The sequence below is a fragment of the Nicotiana tomentosiformis genome, chromosome 8 (assembly GCF_000390325.3).
Source record: "Nicotiana tomentosiformis chromosome 8, ASM39032v3, whole genome shotgun sequence".
Taxonomy (NCBI): domain Eukaryota; kingdom Viridiplantae; phylum Streptophyta; class Magnoliopsida; order Solanales; family Solanaceae; genus Nicotiana; species Nicotiana tomentosiformis.
The window spans coordinates 47,397,674-47,420,412 of record NC_090819.1 but is presented as its reverse complement, the minus strand read 5'-3'; the positions used below and the strand labels follow the sequence as shown (position 1 = coordinate 47,420,412).

Sequence of the window (22,739 nt, the reverse complement as noted above, 5' to 3'; positions counted from 1 at the left end):
TTTTTTCCTTAACCAAGGTTTTATCCCAATTGGGTTTTTCTGGTAAGGTTTTTAATGAGGCAGCACTCAATGCGTATTACAATATATGTGTACTCTTTTTCCTTCACTAGACTTTTTTCCACTGGGTTTTTCCTAGTAAGGTTTTAACGAGACACATTATCTTTTAAATGGACATCCAAGGGGGAGTGTTATGAGATGAATGTATGTGATTGAGATGAATGCATTTGTCTGTCCATTTAATGTATTTTGTATTCATGTACTCAATTCAGAAGTACATTAACTTATAACCTTTGAATGTATTTGTACCTTTATAAATAAGAAACTTTTGACCCTATGAAAAATACCCCAAGAAGAGAAATAACAAAATCATTCTCCCTCCAATATATCTTGTCTCTATTACTATATTGTTCTAGTTTGCTCTCATTTCTTAATAAAAATATGATTATTTAATAATAAGAAAGGGCAAGATGAAAAAAAAAAAGGACGTAATTACACTAAATTGATCGTTCCATAAAATGACATTTTTCGTCATTACGCAAAAACTAATTTAACGATACAATACAATAAAATTTAAGTTAAATTAATAATGCCATACACACAATAGGTAGCAACCGTCCAAACATGTTGCTAAAAGTGTTTTCTCGTTACAATATTATCTTTTTTTCATTTTCCTTTTTTTTTTTCCTCTGCTTTATTTGTGCGTATATTAGTCATTCACTCTCTTCTCAGACTCCCCACACACACGTCCTTCTCTCATTCATCTTCCCCTACCTTCGGATGTAAGCCTCTCTCTCTCTCTCTCTACAGCTCTGTCTATATACATGTATGCAATGTAGATGGAATTGCGTGTGTAAATTCTCTTTGTGTGTGTAAATTCTCTTTGTTTTTTTTTTGCTGATTCTGTGTACTGTTGATTAATTTTTTCCAGTGACGAAAATGGTGATGTTCAAGATCATTCGCGTCGAGACTACGCCGTTCGAAGGCCAGAAGCCTGGTACTTCCGGTCTCCGTAAGAAGGTATACCTCAAACGAATTAAGCTAAATCAAATTCAAACAAACAGTTCGTTTCGTTGTATGATTTCAGCTGTTTCATCAACTTTGCCACATTTTCGCGGTGATTTCCGGAGAAGCACGGTTTTATCTCCTTTCCTTTTCACCGAATCCGTGAAATTTTTAGCTGCTTTGATCAGTTTTGAGTTTCTTTTCCTGATCTGTTCGCTGTTCGAGTTCGATCCGCTTTCCTTTGCATTTTCTTTTTATCTTTTTCTTAAAGTTTGTATTAATGCATAAAGCTTGTAGTCAGCAGATATAGATCTAAGGAATAAATTGCAAGTGAATGGGCCTTGTAGTAATGGAATGAAAATATCAAATGATGTGACGAGTGCCTCCTCTGTAAATAATTAGAAATTTTGTTGTAAAACTAATACTCTTTGATTTTCTAAGTTGATTTGATCCTCCTTGTGTACAAGCTAATTTTATTCGCCTGCATTATCCACTCATCAACTTTGTCCTCGTGCATTCTTATTTGGCCGTAAATTAAGCTACTTAAATTAGATCAAGTAAGGAATTCTTACTTTATTCTTGGGAAGGTCTAGACCTAAACTTGCAAACGTTCATTAGATATCAGATTCAGTTGTATGTGACGGAAAAAAGGAAATGTATATAGTACTTTGTGTGTAATTTTCTAATATAAGAATCCTGTTTTTGAAAAATTAATCTAGAGGTTTAGATCCCAGCGGAGGCAAAAAACACTAGGTGATTTCTTTCCATCTGTGAATTGCTCAAATTCATTTTTTCTAAGCTAAAAATACTGATCAATTTGGGATCGAGGGAGTATTCATAACCCACCAAAAAGATTGCTGATATGTCAACGAAACATAATTCCCGGCGAGGGGTGTTAGCTTAATGGTAAACTATCTCTGACTAGTTCGATGTACTAAGAGGGTGTGGGTGGGCTAAAAAAAGGAAACACACACAGGCTCACAATTCCGGACCCCCAAAAATTTATAGTGACGTTCTTAAACTCTACCGCCTTAGCCAATTGGCTTGTAGCTAATTTATTTTCCTTCACATTTCTGTAAGGGTGGATGCCTTTAACATTTATCGTTCTCCCAGAGACAGCTGGAACAATAGTTTAATTATGCGTTATGTTCGTATTCTTTGCAACTCTTTCTGCATTTTGTTTGAAATATTTGCAAGGCTGGTAGTTTAAATTGTAGTTAAGCACTTAAGCTCACTTATGGATAACCTGCACTTCTAATCAGTAGTTCTGCATGATCTTCAGCCTATGTGGAATGTCTTTGCTTGTTTCTGTGCTGTTATTTTAATGGCTTTAACTTTTGAGTCTAACATAAAGTTGGATGTACTGTTTCAGGTGAAGGTGTTCATACAACCTCATTACTTGCAAAATTTTGTTCAGGCAACATTCAATGCCCTTGGAGCTGACAGAGTTAAAGGTAAGGAATTTTATGTTTTCCATTTCTGGATTAAGTCCTCTACATTTCTTGCATGTAATGGAAGTGTTGATAGATATATCCTCTTCTAATCGCACTTTTGTATGTGCAGGTGCTACGCTTGTGGTTTCTGGTGATGGCCGCTACTATTCAAAGGATGCCATCCAGGTTCTATTGATCCAGTTTTTCCAATGCAATTCTTTATTTTGTGTTGTTTGTTTGCTTTAACACAATCAATAATACCATGGAAATCTTCTCTCTAATGCATAGGGGACATTCTGAAACCAAAACAGAATTATTTTCTTTTTCATGTTCCTATGGAGGCCCCATGCCTAACTTGCTTAATGGTTACGCTCGCTGTACTGATGAATAGTGGGTGCTTAATTGAAGGATATAATTCTAAATATAACCGCTTTGTTCTTGTTCATTGCAGATCATTACAAAAATGGCAGCAGCAAATGGAGTTAGACGTGTTTGGATTGGTCAAAATGGACTTTTGTCCACCCCTGCCGTATCAGCTGTTGTTCGTGAGAGAGTCGGGGCTGATGTAAGTGCTTTGCTTCTAGAGCTACCTCAAATTGCTTTATTCATATTTCCCTTTCCTTTTATGTGATATGGTTTTACTTGATTCCAGTATCTTTTAACTTGATACATCATACTCAATACAGGGTTCTAAAGCTACTGGGGCATTTATATTGACCGCAAGTCACAACCCAGGTGGCCCTCATGAGGTAGTACCGGCAATTTTTTCTTAATCAATTTGTTGCTTTTGATGCTTTCTTGCTCTGACAATGTGTGATAACCGATTGTTGAGTTGGAAGGTTTTTAATTTCTATTTTAGGATTTAACTGATTTTATGGTCCTTTATTGAGTCCATGTTTGATCCTCTGTTGAAAAGTAGAATTTTGGATTTTCTTTTCACGTTTTGGCTTGTGTCTTGCTTTTGCTATGACTAATTGCATTCTTGTGAGACCTGAAAATCATGCTATGTATTGAGAGCAAAATCATTACTTTAGCTTTAAGGATTGTATAATTAGTACAATTAGTTTGCTTCCTGTTTTTGATAAAGAATGGGTTCCATTATTGCTTGTTTGGCCTAGATATCTATCTGACTTTAAGCATGAAAACCAGAACTTACATGTCCTGTTTTGTATTTTTTAAGGAGTTAGTTTTTTAAAATTTTTATCTTTTATTGTGAGGGCGGGGGCATTCCAAATCCAAACAGGACATGTAAGTACATGCCTTCTAAATGTGTTTTATTATTCGGAGGACAAATGTGGCAGTCGGAGAATACGTATGGTTGATGAAATGATTGTGGGTCCTTTCAGTTTATTTAGACTGCCTATTGGAGAGTTTGGAATGCCTTTGAAATAACTATTAGCCTCGAAACATGTTTTATTTACAAGAGAAGACCGGCGGTGGGAAAATGCTTTACGGAGATAAGATAATTGTGGAATATCCTACAGATTGTTTAGAATGCTTATTAGAGTGTTTGGACTACCTTATTTGGATACCTATTAGAGTGTTTAAAATATCTTGGTGTACTTTGAATATCCTCAAGTATTGTGTTCTGGTGGCATCAATTCAATAAAAGGAAAAAAAGCAATTCGAGTTTGCTAGCTCTTCCTGCAGAGTATAGTTTCTCATATGTATCCACCTGCAGGATTTTGGAATTAAGTACAACATGGAAAATGGTGGACCTGCACCAGAAGGTATAACAAACAAGATCTATGAGAACACCACAACATTAAAGGACTACTTGATTGCCGAGGGCCTGCCTGATGTAAGATGTACTCCTTTCCTATTACATTTTACTGAAGTTCTTAATTTGATTGATGCAGTAACTTTCTGATATCGCCCAACTTGAATGTAGGTGGACATATCTACAACAGGTGTCTCGAGCTTTGAGGGTCCAGAGGGCAAATTTGATGTTGATGTTTTTGATTCAACTAGCGACTATCTAAAATTGTTGAAGTATGAATCTTTCTCTTATGTGCAAAAATAAATGTCTTTCTTCTTTCAGTTATGTCAAGTAATGCTTATACATGTAAGATGTCCTTTAATATGCAAAGGTCAATCAACAATTCAGCTATTTCTGAATTTTGAGTGCCATTCCTTTCCAATTTTTAAGGGCTCTGTGATGTGTCTAGAGCTTGTTAACTGAACACTTAGAAAACTGATATTGCTTCATGCATTTGTCGTTGGATTTTTTTCTGAAGCTAAATTTCATCTTTATTACCTTTCATATGGTTGTTCTTTTTGTAGTAATAGTTTCTTTTCTGGCTAAAAAAATGACATGGCATATCTGTTTCCAGGTCAATATTTGACTTCCCATCTATCCAGAAGTTGCTCTCTTCTCCAAATTTTAGTTTCTGGTATGCACGATGGACACCATTTTGATGTACATTCCTCTGTCAATTCCTTTTCGTGCTAGGAGTATCTGCTAGGTACTCACATCTCTGCACACTGTAGCTATGATGCACTTCATGGTGTTGCTGGAGTACATGCAAAACGTATCTTTGTGGCGGAGCTTGGTGCAAATGAAAGCTCTCTAGTAAATTGTGTTCCTAAGGTCTTCTCGTTTTCCTTGCATTGTGATCTTTCTTTCATTAAAATGTTTGGCTTTCTGGTTTTTCTAAAGCTATATTTTATGACTTCTTTTTTCTTTCTATGATATGTATGATTAATTTAATAGGAGGATTTTGGTGGAGGGCATCCCGATCCCAATCTGACATACGCAAAGGAGTTAGTTGCACGTATGGGATTGTCTACAACGCATTCCGAACCCAATCCACCAGAATTTGGGGCAGCTGCTGATGGAGATGGGGATCGTAACATGATCCTGGGGAAAAGGTAACATCTTGTTGATTTTTTTTTAACTACAACTATTACTTGCTTAAAATTGCATCTTAATTTTTGTTGTTTCCTTTGGTTTGATAGATTCTTTGTGACTCCTTCTGATTCTGTTGCTATCATTGCTGCCAACGCTGTACAAGCTATTCCTTATTTTTCTGGAGGATTGAAAGGAGTTGCCAGGTTCGTATCGCTTTTTTGTTTTTTTGGATCGTAGCTTTATATGATTGTTGTGTTGTTAATAATCTATTTAAAAGCTATTCATTTTGATGAAATATGTCAGAATTTAATGTGATGCAATGATATCCGTTCTACAGGAGTATGCCCACATCTGCTGCTCTTGATGTTGTTGCTAAACATCTGAACTTGAAATTTTTTGAGGTACTATATTGCTCCATTGGCATTTTAGTGTTATTTATTTTTCTTTTGTTAGTGCAGGGTTGAGGGAGTGCTGGTTTCTTAAGTTTTCCATATCTGCCTTTACTGCTTCAGTATTCTGATTATCTTTTCTTTGTTAAGGTACCCACTGGTTGGAAATTTTTTGGTAACTTGATGGATGCTGGAATGTGTTCAATTTGTGGAGAAGAAAGTTTTGGAACTGGTTGGATTTCTTGACTTTGATTCTTGTATCTAATTGATAAAAATAGGTTGGACAATGTAATTGGACACATTAAGGCAATAAATCTTTTTAATTGTCTTCACAGGCTCAGACCATATTCGAGAGAAAGATGGAATATGGGCTGTTTTGGCTTGGTTATCTATCCTTGCCTATAAGAATAAGGACAACCTTGGGGGAGGTAACCTTGTGACTGTTGAAGATATCGTTCGCCAACATTGGGCAACCTATGGACGTCACTATTACACTCGATATGACTACGAGGTTTTTGCTTAATAGTTCCCTATTTACTATAAAATGAGCTTTTCTGTGTCTGCTTAACTTAAATCATGTCAACCAATTTCTTTTGTTTCTTTCAGAATGTTGATGTTGGTGCTGCAAAAGAGCTTATGGCTCATTTAGTGAAGCTGCAATCTTCCCTGGATGAAGTTAACAAGTAAGCTATCCTTTTAGTTTCAAGTTTCTCTCTGGAATACCCAAGGTTTCTAAAGCATGATTATGCAATTTTTCACTCATCATATATTTCTATTTCCTTATCTTTGTATTTTGAGGATGTCCAGCCTTTGTATGAGAAATTCCAGAAGATACTAGCTTAAACACAAGCTAGTAGGTCTTCCTTGAACAGTAGTTACAACAACATCAGATTTTAGATTGATCCGGTACACCCAATGACACTTGGAGCAGTTATAGATAGCATGTAAGAACTGTGGATGTACTATAATATGGAGGAGGCAGAATACATCAAGAAAAGACCTGTGCTACTCCTTTATTTAAGAGAGATCTGATGTGTCATTTGGGAGACGGATTTTTGCCCCTTCTGCCATATATCTATCTGACTCCTCTTCACAAACTGAAATCCTTTTGTAGTAGGAAGTACAGGAGAATTTTCTAGACCAAATTGTGATCTGCATGCCTTCCACGATTCTGTCAGGTGTTCTAATTGCCAGGATGACTTTAGAGCCAAGGCCTTTTATTTCTAGCTTAGTTTGACAATCACAGCACCTTTAATAGGAAGGAGGCAGAATACAGCAAAAAAGGCCATTAATGTATTTGTGTGTTTGTTTTTTCTTTTCTTTATTTTTTCTTTTAATTTTTAAGTGCAATTATTTAATAGAGACCTGCTGTGTCATTTGGGAGAGGATTGTTTGCCCCTTACCCCTGTAAATCTATTATGACTCCTTCCCACAAACTGAAATCCTTCCGTAGTAGGAAGTAAAGGAGAATTTTCTATCCTAAATCGTAATCTTCTGCATGCCTTCCATGATTTCCATCAAGTGTTCTAACAGGCAGGATGACTTTAGAGCCAGGGCCTTATATTCCTAGCTTAGTTTGGCGATTGCTGCACCTTTAACTTTTGAATCGCTTGGCTCATGGCTGTGGCCATCGAGTCAAATGTTTGACTGTCTTTAGTATATTCATATATTGGATCATCATAAACATAATCTACCACTATGTCAATCCATGATGTACTTGCCATGAAAAGGATAAATAAATCTATTAATTACATGTGGGAAGCAGTTGCATTATTTGGTCTTTCCTTGAAGCCCCACACCTCCCTTCTCCCTATAATATCCTCGTACATTAGGAACTTGGGTGTTTTTGTTTCTGAAGAGGTGATTTTGAGAATCAACCAATGGAAATTGTTGCCCAGTTGGTTCACAATCTCCTGTGCCCAAATAAATGAAATGGGATGTCAAATTAATAAGCTTTCAATTGATTTAGGGTGCAGCCAAACCAAATTCAATGGGGCAAGGGGCCATATTTTACTGTGTGGTAGATTCATCCTATTCAAATTTAGCTGTACCAATGGACCAGGAATAGTTAATCTCTATTTGAGTTTCCATGTCTGTCATGTTTTGTCATGGTTGTTCTTCCGCTTTAGAGGTTCTGCTTAATGGTGGCTTTTCTTTGCCTGGTTTGTTGAGATCCCTTTTTGATATTGGCAGCTCGCCAGCTTGGCATGCTTTTGGTAGTTTTTTCATTTTCATCTATAGAGCCCCTACTGCTGATCTTAAGAGCTAGGCTTGAATATACTCCTAGTTGCTTGATCGCTTCTCTAGTTCTCTGAGTTCATAAATTTTATACCAGATTTTCATGCTAGATACATCAAAGTTCTTTTTACCTACTCGCATTGCATTATCACAGTAATTTGATGCTACTAATCACAAAAAGAAGAAAGGATCTTATTGTGATGGATGTTCTTTTAGCTAGAAGTTTGATCTATTGTACCCTGTAAGCCAAATTCAGAAAGCATGTTTTATTGCATATATAATCTGTTCAAGATTGTGATAGTTTCAAGCTTTCCCCACCCAAACAAAAAAAAAAAGAAAAAAAAAAGAAACGTGACACAAACATTTGATGCCTCCTTTTATAATTAGAAGGATGTGAGATCCCGACATCTATCTGTTAGATTTTCGTCATCCGAGCCAGCGCAGTTTGAGGTTGAAAATTTGGCATGCTTGCTTTTTCTAATGTATTTCGTTTTTTCAATTTACCAGTCATATTACTTGCAATGTCAGTAGAAAATAAATTTTGCTTGGATTGTCTCTGGGACCTTTTTGTGAGTTTTCAAGGTGGCCACGTTAAAATGTGTCATGTTGTCATGTAGGCACTTTTTCAAGAACAGAATTGATACTATTGCTGTGTCGTTTCGTTGTGTAATACTTGACCTCGAGATAATTTCCCATACAGGATTATAAAGGGAATCCATTCAGATTCAGATGTTTCAAGTGTCGTTCATGCTGATGAATTTGAGTACAAGGACCCAGTTGATGGTTCGGTCTCAAAGCATCAGGGTATCAGATATCTATTTGAAGATGGATCACGATTGGTAAGGGATCTCTCCTGCTCTAGCAGTATTGAGAATATGTGAATTAGAAGCTGTTGTGCATGGGAATATGAAAAATATACACAGATAACTGGGGATTCAAATTCTTTTCTGAGTTCATTTCTTTTTACCAAAAGAATTAACTAACAAATAAAGTGGAATGAATGCAAAAAACATTTATGGTAACTCTTGTTGGGTGCATATGGTCATGATCTTTTAGTGTTTTAAATATCCACCTTTTGGACTGTGCTAGGTTTTCCGTCTCTCTGGAACTGGCTCGGAAGGTGCTACTATCCGTCTGTACATTGAGCAGTATGAGAAGGATTCATCCAAGATTGGAAGAGATTCTCAGGAAGCACTTGCTCCACTGGTAAGTAATGTTGGAGAAAAGTTAATGTTTGTTGTCCAGTCTTCTTTTTATTTTATATTTTGGGGTTTTCGCTAAATTAGATTTAATCTTGTTACAGGTGGAGGTTGCTCTTAAGCTATCGAAAATGCAGGAATACACTGGCCGTTCTGCCCCAACTGTTATTACATAAACTTATTCGTGTATGATATACTTGCTTTTGTATCTTACGAACTAAATAATTGAATAATTTTACTGTCCTCACTGGACGGACACCATAGAATTTACAAGATATCAAGCTTATTCTTGAGTCTTTTATTATGGTCCACATCCAATTGAGGGTTACTGTGAAAGAACTCATGTCTGGAGTTGAAGAGTCTTGTTCAAATATAGAAATGCAGCAATCTATCTCACTGTACTTTGATTCATTGCTCTTTCATCTAGAATGACTACTGCTATGAACGGTCTTTCCTTCTGCAAATTCTTATTCAGCTTTTCCAACTTTGACTAGTCTCAGTCGGCTGAGTATTGTTCTTGATATCAGGATTTTCTGTATTTTTCTTCTTTCCTTTCGCCTATGTGTTCTGCACTCCTCTTTTTCTTTTCTTTCCCCTTCTCTCTTTTTTCTGGTTCTGTCAGCCAGGCATCCTCATCCTGTGTATCTTGATAGCCAAAAAGGCTCAACCCTCGAGTGAGTGACATACTAACAACCACTCACCCACCCTCTGTTTATTGTTGTATTCGCCTTTCTCTGATGTGTTTCGTTAAGTTTGTATGTTTGGAGCAAACCTTTGCACATCTATGTTGGTTATGAGTTGCGACTCCCTTTGCTCGCGTGCTCCAACAGGAACAAGATAGCTGAGCTAGTTGCTGTAAACTTCGTAACTTTCATTCAAACCTATCATACACTTCAGGAACATAGTTATCGACATCCGTAACATGCATCAAAGCAATAAAGTGAATGGTATATATCTTTTATTTAATATAACAAAGTCAATACTTATGTATTTTTACTTCAATTATCATTATGTACAACTTTAAAACTATAAACTTCAATATCCAGAGTAAACATGACATGAACTTCTACGAGTAACATGGAGCACAACTATAGAAACTGTAGCACAAATCGATGTCTAGAAGAAAAGATAAACGCTAATGTCTAAAAGAAAAAAAATCAAAGGCTTATACTCAACATAAAAGGCACCCACGAAATAGGTTTGGGGCTTACTCGAATTCAAGCTCAAGCATCTTTACTTTGTCTTTGATTCTGTATCTGTAGCTGAAAACATGAAATATATGGTCGAGTCTACTTATTCATAGGATGGTAAAATAACTCAATCCAAGATAGAATAATTGGTATAAGTTCATGCGATGCAATACATATAGGAATACATATGCATAGATACTTGTAACTTACACAGGAGACTCATCTTGTAATTGTATCCGTGAAACTGACATTTCTTATTACTTTTATCTTTATACATTTCTTATTACTTTTATCTTACTTTTCTTTAACTTACTATCGCATTCACACTGTCATCGTAAAGGCAATCTGACAACATCACTGTTAGCTAGGGATAAACTCACCTGTTCACGACAATCTAACAACACTCCTATTAGTTACGAGTTCGCACTTGGTGTACACTCACCCCTGCCAGCTAGGGTTCGCATTTGCTTCGTGTCACAACCAGTCTTTCACCACCTGATAAACTATTGGGATCTGATGGAAAAATTCCACCATGCTGGGGAGCTCATCTCATATTGTTCTTATACTTTTAAGCTCATTCTCAAGCTAATCATCTCCCTTTCATGCATCTTTTGTGCTTATCATTTTTATAGCTTATACAATAGATTCATACTCGAAGCATATGCATAAGCACTGTTGGAAAAAATAGCCTTTTGGGCCTAGCACACTTATAAGGGGTGCAAGTTGATAAGATGACCCATTAGGCAATCTAAACTATACGCATAATCTATATAAATACTATTATGGGTGTTTGGAGACTTAATACACAAAAAAGTATGGTTAGGGTTAGTAGTTCTTTGCATTAAACAAGGGGGTTTTAGAGTCTGTGAAAATAGGGGATCCATCCACAACATGAGGAATCCAAAAGACCAGTAATTTGAGCGAGGTTATTGCACTTGATCCACTTCGGCTTTGGAGAACTACCATAAATCTCCTATGCTCGTTTTATTACATTGGTATCAGAGCCAACATGATCGTTTTCTGCTCGTGTAAATCGTTTATAAACATTAAATGATTTCCAGGGTTTCTCCATGTTAAACCCGAATAACGATTGCATTATTTTATGTTCGAATATACATGTTTGCGCATGAAACTGTAATAGCCCGACCGGTTTTTTTGAGCATTTGCATTCATTTCGGTGGTTTGAGGTCACGAGTAGCTTCATACAATGTATTATGACTTGCGTGTATGGTCAATTTTGATTTTCGAGTGGTTCAGGATTGGTTTGGAAGAATAATTCTTAACTAGGAAGCTTTAAGTTGGAAGAGTTACCCAAATTTGACTTTTGTTTATTTGATCTCGGATTGGAGTTTTTATAGTTCCGTTAGGTCCAGATAGTGATTTTGGATATGGGCGTATGCCCAGATTTGCATTTGGATGTTCCTAGAAGATTTTGGCTATATTTGGCGAAAGTTGGCAATTTGAACGTTTGAAAAGTTTATAGGTTTGACTAGGAGTTGACTTTGATGTTCGGATTCAGATTGTTGTTCCGGGAATTGGAATAGGTTCGTTATGTCATTTGAAACTTATGTGCAAAATTTGGGTTCATTCCGGACTGGCTAGGCTTGAATCGGACGCTTGGTTGAAATTTGAAGTTCATAAACTTAAGAGATTGGTCTTGATCGACGATTCGTGGTTTTGATGTTATTGTTTGTGATTTGAGGCCTCGAGCAGGTCCGTGTTATATTTGGGACTTGTTGATATGTTCGGACGGGGTCCCGAAGGGCTCGGGTGAGTTTCGAGGTGGTTTCAGATCATTTCAGATGGGTTTTGTGTTGTAGGTTTGCTGGTGTCAGGTAAGGCATTGCGATCACGAGCAGGATATCGCGTTCGCGAGTAGGAGGCCGCGTTCGTGCAAAGATAGGTGAGCTGGAGGAGTTTTTGTTCTTTGCATTCGCGGGGGAGGGACCGCGTTCGCGAAGGTCATTTGATGGCCGGGTACTTTACGCTTAGCGTTCGGGACTGGTATTCCATGTTCACGGTGGTTTGGCGGATTTGTGCATCGCGTTCGCGATACTGGAGATGCGAACACAGAGGGTATTCTTTGACAGCGACTTTGTGCTTCACGATCGCGAAGATATTCCCGCGATCGCGATGGGTATCCGTGAAGCAGTGTTATAAAGTACTCTATTTCGAAGGTTTTGGTTATTTTATCAGATTTTGAGTTAGAGCTCAAATTTGGACGATCTTGGAGGGGAATTTTACGACTTGGATTGCGGTAAGTATTTTTTACTCGATTTTGATTATTTTACATGATTCCGTCTTTGATTTTGGGATTTTGATTATGAATCTAAATGGAAAATTGGTGGATTTTTGTCATAATTTTCTAAAGTGAATAATTGGTTTTTGAACATCGATTCGGAGTCGGATTTGAGTGAAATTGGTATGGTTAGACTTGATTCGAATAGGTTGTCAGAACTTGTGAGTTTTGTCGGGTTCTCAAGTGCGAGCCCGGGTTGACTTTTTATTAACTTTGAGTTTTTAATTAAAGATTCGATCTTTATCGTTTGAGTTTGTTTTCTATGGCATTATTTGATGATTTTGAGTTGCTTTGGCTGGTTTCGAGCCGTTCGAAGGTCGATTTGCGCGGGATGGCATTTCTAGAGTATTGTTTTGGCTTGCTCGATATTGATTTGGCTTGTTCGAGGTAAGTAACATATCTAAACTTGGAAGTGAGGATATTTATCCCTAGAAACTATGATATTTGAGATGTGTTGGGGGTGACACACATGCTAGGTAACGGGCATGTGTACTTGCATCGGGGTATTCATGATCCGGGTAATTCTTAGGCTATTATATGCCTTGTTTTGCTATCAAGCTTCTTTGATATCATGTTTCTCCATTTGTATGACTACGTGAGTTGTTATTCATGCTAGAAATCATGTCTAGGCTATCTATTTAATTTTTTGAGCCATGATAGGGCTATTTTTGCCCTATTGAGCCGTTTGCCTTAGTCGTAGTCATACTGTTCAGTCATGATAGTTATATCCGCATGTTATATCTCTGTCTCTGTGCACTTTTGATATGCTGTCTCACATGTTGTTGGCGTTCTTGTACGTGATACGAGTTTGAGCTGAATTTGTGACACATTATGATATTCCGTGTTGAATAATTGGATTATGTTTTTGTGAGATTTTGGCATATGGAGACTTGATCGGTTGATGACTGATGTGGACCATAAAGTCGTGTTGTGAGTTATGTTGTATCGGGTTACACGCCACAACAGATTGATATTTGGATCGGTTGCATGCCGGAACGGGTATATTGATTATTGATTTTGAGGTGACGTGTATGTCAGGCCCATATTGGGCTAAGTAGTGCTGATCAGGTGCGACGTGTGCACCAGGCCCCACGATTAGGCTATGTGATATTGATTAGCGCTTGGGCTAGGATCGGCCCCTCCAGAGTCTGATGTTGCAGTAAGCGCAGGCACAAAGATATATGTGCTTTGGTGAGGGGAATTTGTGTCAGGCAACCCTTACAGTGCTGAGTGATTATGTGTGTGATGGTGAGGGGCATTTGAGCCAGGCACCTTGAGTGTGCTGAGAGCGAGAGTATTTGATGAATTCACTGTGATATTATTGACTTATACATATATATATATATATATATATATATATATATATATATATCACAATGAAATCATCAAGTACTTTCACTCTCAGCACCTTGTCACGATCCCAAAATCCCACCTTAGGTAGCCGTGATGGCACCTAGTCTCTAAGACTAGGTAAGCCTAACACACATTGAGAATTTAACAGAAATAACGATTAAGATATTATTAAACTGATAAAATATCACAATGCCAAAATGGAACAACAGTCATAAAATCCCCAAAACCGGTTGAACTGAGTCATAATCTCTACTGAAATATACTAAGAATCTCTAATACAGTACTGTTCGAAAACTAAAGAAACAGTAGCATAGGAACTCTAGAAGGTGACTCTGAGTCCTGCGAGCGTCAAGCAGGTATACCTTGAAGTCTCCGCAAAATCTGAGTCAACTCACTGGCGTCCGACACGAGCAGAAGTACTTGGATCTGCACAAAAATATGCAGAAGCATAGCATGAGTACACCACAATGGTACCTAGTAAGTATCAAGCCTAACCTCGGTAGAGTAGTGACGAGGCCAGGTCAAGACACCTACTAGACATAGAAACCTGTGCAAAATATTAATTTAATCTAACAACGGGGAAGTAAAGGTAATAAATGACAATAAGGCAATTTATCAATACAAGCTAACAATGGAAATAAAAGCAACAATGACAACAAAGAGTGCACATATGATAAAGACAACAAACAACCGATTACAATCAAAATTACGAATTGAATGAGGTAAGGAAACAAAGTAATAACCGCTCAAATCAACAAAACCTTTCCAACATAGAATATACAACAAGAATCACACCGAGGTACCATACCTCATATTCACATTTCACAAGTCACAATCACAATCTTCCTTATATCGCCGCGTGAGCCTTGTATTTATTTTAAAAATATTTTTCCTAAAATAGCTACATGCGCTTTATCCCCCTCTCACCGCGTGAATTCAAGTAATTCTCTTACTAGCAACATGCATATAAATCCCACCTTATCTCGACCCATGCACATCGATTCCCACCTTTATACCGCCGCATGCGCATCAATATCACAACACAATAATCAATTCGTACCACACGTGTCCATATGCCAAAACATTGCCAGAAATTAACAATACCAATGTCATCACAACACATAGTCTATGGTTCAACCACAATGTGTACAAGAATCTCAATAATAACAAAATGAACGAGAAATAACTCAACAAGAAAGGTATTCCAATAACCAATAATTTCAACCACAAACGTGTTATTAGCTCTTCAACCATTACAACTTCAATAACTCAACAACAAAGGTATTTCCATGAAATGGCAACTTCAAACTCTAATGCATAACATATGCTTAACAATGAAGAGATATCATGAAATAGCAACTACGACTAAATGCATGAGAATAACTCAACAATGGAAAGAATAACATGTAACAACAACTACTAATAGATGCATATAAGAGTTACCTCGACAATGGAAACTAGAACATGTAATAATAAATTCAATTAAAGCATGTAAGAATAAACTTGATAACGAAAGATAGACCTAATAATAAATTTTTTAATTAAATGCTTATAATTAATCTAAGAGTCTAAACCAGTAAATTTTCACATATAAGCCTGTGTACACATTCGTCACCTCATGTACACCTCTTTCACATAATTCAAATAGTATAATCAACCAAATCCTAAGGGGTAGTTTCTCCCACACAAAGTTAAGCAAGATACTTACCTCAACTAGGCCAAATCAACGCTCAAAAATGGATTTTTCCTTATAATTCGCCTCCATGCGGCTCAAATCTAACAAAAAATGACTTAATATCATCAATCAATGCAAGACAAACCAATTTCGGTTAATAAAGCTAAGTTCTTTACACAATTCTCCAAAAGTCAACAAAAGTCAACCCTAGGTACGCCCGGTCAACACCCGAGTCCAAGGGTAGATATCGACTACCCATAACCCCACGAGTCTATATATTGGTTTCATTTTCAAATCCGAGTCCAATTCAACTCTCAAATCTCAAATTTTTATTTTTCAAAACATAGACAAAACTTTCAAAAATTTCTCTTAGAAATTCATGAATTTGATGTTAAATATCATAAATAATCATGTAATATAATTGTAAATTAATCAAAATCACTTACCCAATATTTTTAGGTTAAAATCCCTCCTCAAAATCGCCTCCTACCAAGTCTAGGGTTCTACAATATGAAAAATGAGACTAAATTCTATTTTCCAGCCTTTATGTTCAGGTGTAGAAGTCGCATTTGTGACCCTGGGTTCACAATTGCGAACCCTCGCAAATGCAAACAATGACTCACAAATGCGGCACCTGACAATCCAGGGAAATGCCGCAAATGCGACACTGACTTCGCATTTGCGAAGTCTGTCCCTCTCGCAAATGCGACCAATTGGTCGTAAATGTAAACCTACCCAGCCCAGGCCTTTCATTGCAATTGCGAGTAAGGAATCGCAAATGCGATACTTGCCCCTCCCTGCCTACTTAGTAATTTTGTGGTTGGTATTCGCAATAGCGATAACTGGAGCACCAGCACACCAACAACCCAAAAATGAATTCAAACCAATTCGAAACACGTCCAAAACGCACCCGAGCCCTCGAGGCTCCACACCAAACATCCACACAAGAATAAAACATAATGAATTTGCTTGTGCAATCAAAACACCAAAATAATATCCAGAACTACGAATCGGACATCAAAACACATGAAATTCAAAAGGAAAACTCAAGAACCTTTAGAATCACAACCAAGCACCCGATTCCTATCAAACCAACTCCGAATTACTCCAAATTTTGCAGACAAGTTTCAAATAGAAAACCAGACCTATTCCAAGTCCCAAAACCAAAATCCCAACCCGATGGCCATAAAGTCCACCTACAGTCAAACTTAGGGAAATTCCTAAACCTCAAATTGCCAACTTTCGGCAAAATAAGTCAAATCAACCTAGGGACCTCCAAATTCAATTTTGGGCATATGTCCAAGTACAAAATCATTATACGGACCTATAGGAGACATCAAAATACCGTTCCGAGGTTGTTTTCAAAAAAGTCAAACCTAGGTCAACATTCCCAACTTAAGCTTCTAAACCAAGAACCAAAGGGTCCAAATCATTCCAAGACTTCCCCAAAATGAAACTAACCACCCCCGCAAGTTATAAAACCACAAATACACTATGAGAAGCTTCAAAAGGGAAAATGGGGCTCAAATACATAAAATTACCGATTGGGTCGTTACAATATATTTGACATGTAGGCATAGAGATGTATTTTTCTCATGCTAGATGGCAATATGGTGTTATTTACTTGACATGTATTTAACATGTAGGCATAGAGATGTATTTTTCTTATGCTAACTGGTAAATGAAAAGTCTTATCTATTGTTAAAAGTTTTGAAACAAATCAAAGTTCTCTGATAAAACTCATATTTTAGTGACTTCGATGGAAGATTCGGGATTTAACTGTTATACTTGTAAAGCATGTCTAATTCCCCGTATTTGTGAATGAGCTAAACATGATGTCTTTTGAGTTATTTACCGTTACTATCATCATTACATCTTGTGTTGTTGTTGATCATTGGTGTTGGACATTGACATTCTTCCGAGATCATCACTGCTTTCAACCTGAGGTTAGGTGTGTTACTTATTGAGTACATGGAGTTGGTTGTACTCATACTACACTTCTACACCTTGCGTGTAGATCTTGGAGTTGATGTTGCTGTGTATGGTGGGAGCTGGCATTAAAGATGTACCTACTTTACGGAAATAGCTGCCACTTGTCCTTGGTAGCTTTAGATTTGTAATCTGTTTATGTACATTCCAAACATATGTTGTATATTTTTTCATACCATCTTTGTAAATCTAAGTCTTAGTGGATCATGACTTGTACTACCAGTCCTTGGGTTATTATACGGAAATGCAGTTATCTCACTTATTGATTTCTTGTTGTTTCATTAGAGTTGTGTTGACTGTTATTTGGCTTACCTAGCGGGTTGGGTTAGGTGCCATCACGACTAGATAAATTTTAGATTATGACAAGTTGGTATTAGAGCTCTAGGTTCATAGGTTCTATGAGTCATGATCAAGTATCTAGTAGAGTCTTGCGGATCGGTATGATGAAGCCCATACTTATCTTCGAGAGGCTACAAGGCATCTAGGAAACTTCCCATCTTTCTTTCCTTATCGTGCAGTATTTATTTAGCTTGAAACATATATCTTCGGTTTCTTTCCATCCACTTATATGTGATGTTGAGCACTCAGTATCAGCTATACACTAACGACTTATGATGTCGTGGATGAGGTACGAGATGTGTGTTTTGTGTTGTGGGCATAGGCCAGTCTGGAGGACTTGAGACCAGATTCAGACCGTAGCTGGCTCAATGGTTCCAATTGTGTGAGTATGTGCTTTTGGAATTATATTTCCGGTAGTATCCCTAGGAGTTGGATTAATAGCTCAGTGAGTGGTTAGAAAGCTATATGATGAGTGTTATGTGAATGCGGAATGTGCTTAGATGGTTTGGATGTGATGTGAAGGATTTCGCTTCGGATGTGAAAGGACTATGGATGCTCGAGTTCTGTCGTGATGTGTTGTATAGTCTTGAGTTATGAGTATGTTAGGGTCTGCATTTGTTTATTGGTGGGATGAAGTAGACTCAAGTCTTGTTGACGGGTTTAGACTAGGGATGATTTAGTGATTTCATAGTGTTTGTGTCTATGGTAGGGCATAGAGAAATGCAGTTTGAGGCTAGGCAGGTGGGTTATCTCCTACAGGATGTTCTGAGGTTATGTGATCCCTATGATATTATGTGAAGAGTTTTCTTTCTATTAGTGGGTTATGTGTGTTTCAATTTGAGTTTGAATCGCTTGAGGAAGTTTGCTTGACTGCCACAAGGATGGATATGCGCTTAGCGGATGAGTTGAGGTATCTTATTATTAGGTCTACATGAGTTCATGAAGGATTTAGCTGAATTACGGTGCAAGATTATGATAGTTATGGAGTAAGGGTATTATGGAATTATCAGGTGTTATGTTCTATGGTTTTGAGCCAAATGGGGGAGTCTGCTATCAACGATTAGATTGCATGATCATGTGTTATGTTAGTTTTGGTCTGAGGCATACTTGTGGATTGGTTATGCTTGATGATGTTAATTTCGAGGATGACTCAAGTGAGGAAATTGCTGGATGCAAAATGTGCTAAATCTTATGGGCATATTGGAAATCTTGGAATGATTTGGGTTTGTTATTCATGGTAGATGTAGTGTGCAAGGAGAAAGGATTCACTCAGTTGCTTAAGATGGGGTTGCTTCCTAAGGTATTTGTGTGCTAATGGAGCACAAGTCTTTCAACTCGTATTGGCGGTGCATTTGAGACTAGAGTAGAGTAGATAACTTTCGAGAAGGTTCTAATGAGTTCATGATTCATATGTGGTATTTTAGGATTTTTAAATTGCTAAATGGCTAAGATCGGAGATTTGCATTGGATGGTGCCGAGACTTGCAATATTTCCATATCATTATTGATTCTACATATCAGTATTTGAGAGGTTAAAGAAACATCTTTAGATTCATAGAAGGTCTTCAAAGTGGGCATTTTGGTTGCGGCACTATTGGACGCCTAAGAGGGAATACAGTGACTTATGGACTTAGGACGACGTGGTTTCATGCTAGGATCTCTTGTGATGAGCTTTGTTAAGGATCATAGTGTATTGGCATGAAGAAGTGTTAACTTGAAGGCAAGTCGAGGAGAATTCAAAGAAATGGGTAAGCTTGGTAGTGATTCGGGTCGGCATGGTAATAGATATGATCGTTCTTTTGGTTCTCTTGGTGTGGTGAGGCTCTACGGTTGTTCTGCGGAAATACTCTTAGGTTGAGCGATTTGCGTGAATTGGTTGAGTTAGAGGGATTCAGTTCTAATGGCTTGGTTATGTGCGAATGGGTTGCGAAGATTTCTTGATGGTTTCAACCACGACTTGGGATAGATGTTTTCGACAGGATTGAGGGGTATGTTGCGTGTTGTAATTTTCTCTTGGATGGGGGTCAAATGGAAGGTTTCTGGATGATAGAATGTGTATCCTTCTTGTGATTCATAGTTGATAATGGGGTTCTCGTATTTTCGTATGATGGCATAATAGGTGCGGTGCGACATGCGGGATTGAGGATTTCATGTACGAGGTTGAGATTCCATTTAAAGAGAAGGTCATGAGTTCTAGATAGTATGGACGGTTTCAGATGTTTAGAAGAATGCTGGCATTATCTGGTATCACCTGAGAAGGATGTGCATTTCATAAGGCGCACTGTGTTTTGACTTGCAGATGTTTGACTGGTATTACGATAATCGCCTGGTTGATCGACTGATGATGTTCCGATTTTGCTATATGGCACGAAAGAATTATGGAAGTATTTTCAGTGAGATGATTGTGTATGAGCGATGTGTCAGTCATTTGAATGGTGGAGTTGGGATCAGAGATGGTAATTCTTGTATTCTAGGGATTTGAAGACTAGGAAGGTTATCGGAGATTGTTCCGTGTTTGCAGACGGTGAAGGCATGTTGAGAGTTCAACAGCTGGCTGTATGTGTTATTATTAGGTTACTGTGGACTTTTAGAGGTTTATTTACCTATTTGTGGATGACCAGAGTTGATTTGGGGGCCCATTGGTAGGCATGCTAGGAATGGGTGTTCTACATTGGATCGGATTTGTTTACCTCGCACAACGAGTGTTGGGGGGGGGGGGGGCATCGGTTAGAGTTGATCTTATTCGTGTTCTAACATGTTCCATGTGTTAATCTTCTATGCTATGATGAGTTATGAGACTATTGACTATTTGCACGCATGATGTGGAATGTTGGGCTTTGTGGCAAAATTTGAGTGAGATAGTTCTTGGGGCGTTGAATGATGGATTGCGCCTTGGATATGGTCTTCATGTCTGTGGTATATTGTGCTATTCTTTTCTCCATGGTTATGGTCATGCACTTTGTATTTTTGTTATCGATATGCATATGGTTATCGATTTTGAGTATCATGGCTTCAGGTATTCCATGCATATGTTCCTTTGTGTTTATTTTATGTGTTTTGGTTCTCCTTTGTGTGATGGGTTAAGAGCATTGCACTTTGGGGTGATATCTATTGCGCTTGCAGTACAATTCTCTAATTTGATCCTTCTTCCATCTTTGGTTATATCCGAGTTGTTGCTTGTTCGGTGCACAAATTGAATGGTATATGGCTCTAGGTGGCATTGGTGTGACACGTCTGTCGAGCAGCTTGTACTGGATAAGATGAGGTTATTGAACATGGGATGAGTACTATCGGAATTAATTGAGGTATGTTTGGAGATAAGATGATGTCACTAGTCAACTTAGGATTTGACTATGGTTCTTGGTGGGTGAGAGAGCTCCACGACTTGTTGATCTGATGAGTGGTTAAGAGTATCTGCATGTTTCTTTCATCATTGGAAGTGTACAAAGTTTTAAAACAAGGTTTTATTCGATATGGGGTTTGCTATCGGTACCTGGTTTGTTATTGAGCAGCTATTGTGATCGGAAGTTATTGCTAGAAGTATCTGAGTTATGGGTTATTATGTGAAAATATCTCAGGATATGGTTATGTCTTGATACAACTTGTTCAGACTTGCACAATGTTCAAATGCGAGAATCAGATCTTATAATGGATTCCAGATGTGGGAGATTTGATTCTAAGGTTTATGGACTAAGGTTGAGGTAAGGATCTTTAGTTAGGCTGTGTTGTAAGGCTTATAGGGATCAGGATGATGTGGGATCACCCATGGATATGTACACGGTGAGTTTATACAATGATTTGATGGCTTTGGAACGACTATTGGCACGTTCGAGGACTAACATATGTTTAAGTGGGGGAGAATGTAACGACCCGATCGGTCGTTTTGAGCATTTGCATTCTGTTTGGTTGTTTGAGGTCATGAGTAGCTTCACACTGTGTATTATGACTTGCGTGAATGGTCGATTTTGGTTTTTGAGTAGTTCGGGATTGGTTTGGAAGAATGATTCTTAACTAAGAAGTTTTAAGTTGGAAGAGTTGACCAACTTTAAATTTTGTGTATTTGACCTCGGATCGGAGTTTTATGGTTCCGTTAGGTCCGCTAGGCTTGTATCGGACGCTTGGTTGAAATTTAAAGTTTATGAACTTAAGAAATTGGTCTTGATCAACGATTCGTGGTTTTAATGTTATTATGTGTGATTCGAGGCCTCGAGTAGGTTCGTGTTATGTTTTGGACTTGTTGGTATGTTCGGACAGGCTCCCAAGGGGCTCGGGTGCATTTCGGGGTGGTTTTCGATCATTTCGGATGGATTTTGTGTTGCCGGTTTGCTGGTGTTAGGTAAGGCATCGCGATCGCGAATAGGCGATCCCGTTCGCATTCGCCAAGAGATAGGTGAGTTGGAGGATTATTTGTTCTTCACATTCATGGGTGAGGGACAGCATTCACTAAGGCCGTTTGATGGCTGGGTACTTTGCGCTTCACGTTCGCGACTGGTATTCCACTTTCGCGGAGGTTTGGCAGATTTGTGCATCGCGTTCATGATACTGGAGACGCGAACACAGAGGGTCTTCTTTGGCAGTGAGTTTGTACTTCGCGATCGCGATCATGAAGATATTCCCGTAATCGCGGTGGGTATCCCTGAAGCAGTGTTATAAAGTACTCTTTTTCGAAGGTTTTGGTTATTTTATCACGTTTTGAGTTATAGAGCTCCGATTTGGGCGATCTTGTAGGGGATTTTCATGATTTTGATTGGAGTAAGTATTTTTGACTCGATTTTAATTATTT

At 37.9% G+C, this 22,739-nt stretch overlaps 1 protein-coding gene across 1 annotated transcript; it reads left to right on the top strand.

Moving 5' to 3' along the window:
- Window positions 1-710: 710 nt before the first annotated feature.
- Window positions 711-9,576, top strand: LOC104109955 (phosphoglucomutase, cytoplasmic). Its single transcript, XM_009619360.4, has 19 exons — window positions 711-779; window positions 929-1,017; window positions 2,375-2,456; window positions 2,566-2,621; window positions 2,887-3,000; window positions 3,122-3,184; window positions 4,117-4,236; window positions 4,327-4,427; window positions 4,769-4,828; window positions 4,926-5,025; window positions 5,149-5,306; window positions 5,394-5,489; window positions 5,624-5,687; window positions 5,826-5,907; window positions 6,011-6,186; window positions 6,282-6,358; window positions 8,614-8,752; window positions 9,003-9,119; window positions 9,217-9,576. Exons 2-19 carry the CDS (start codon window positions 937-939, stop codon window positions 9,286-9,288), a joined length of 1,758 nt encoding a protein of 585 aa, XP_009617655.1. The 5' UTR covers window positions 711-779; window positions 929-936; the 3' UTR covers window positions 9,289-9,576.
- Window positions 9,577-22,739: the final 13,163 nt, after the last annotated feature.

Excerpts from the sequence above, each read along its gene's own strand:
- LOC104109955 (XM_009619360.4), top strand. The coding sequence starts at position 937 with ATGGTGATGTTCAAGATCATTCGCGTCGAGACTACGCCGTTCGAAGGC. Across the intron at positions 4,428-4,768 it reads GACTATCTAAAATTGTTGAA|GTCAATATTTGACTTCCCAT; the intron begins GTATGAATCTTT and ends ATCTGTTTCCAG. Across the intron at positions 4,829-4,925 it reads TCTCCAAATTTTAGTTTCTG|CTATGATGCACTTCATGGTG; the intron begins GTATGCACGATG and ends TGCACACTGTAG.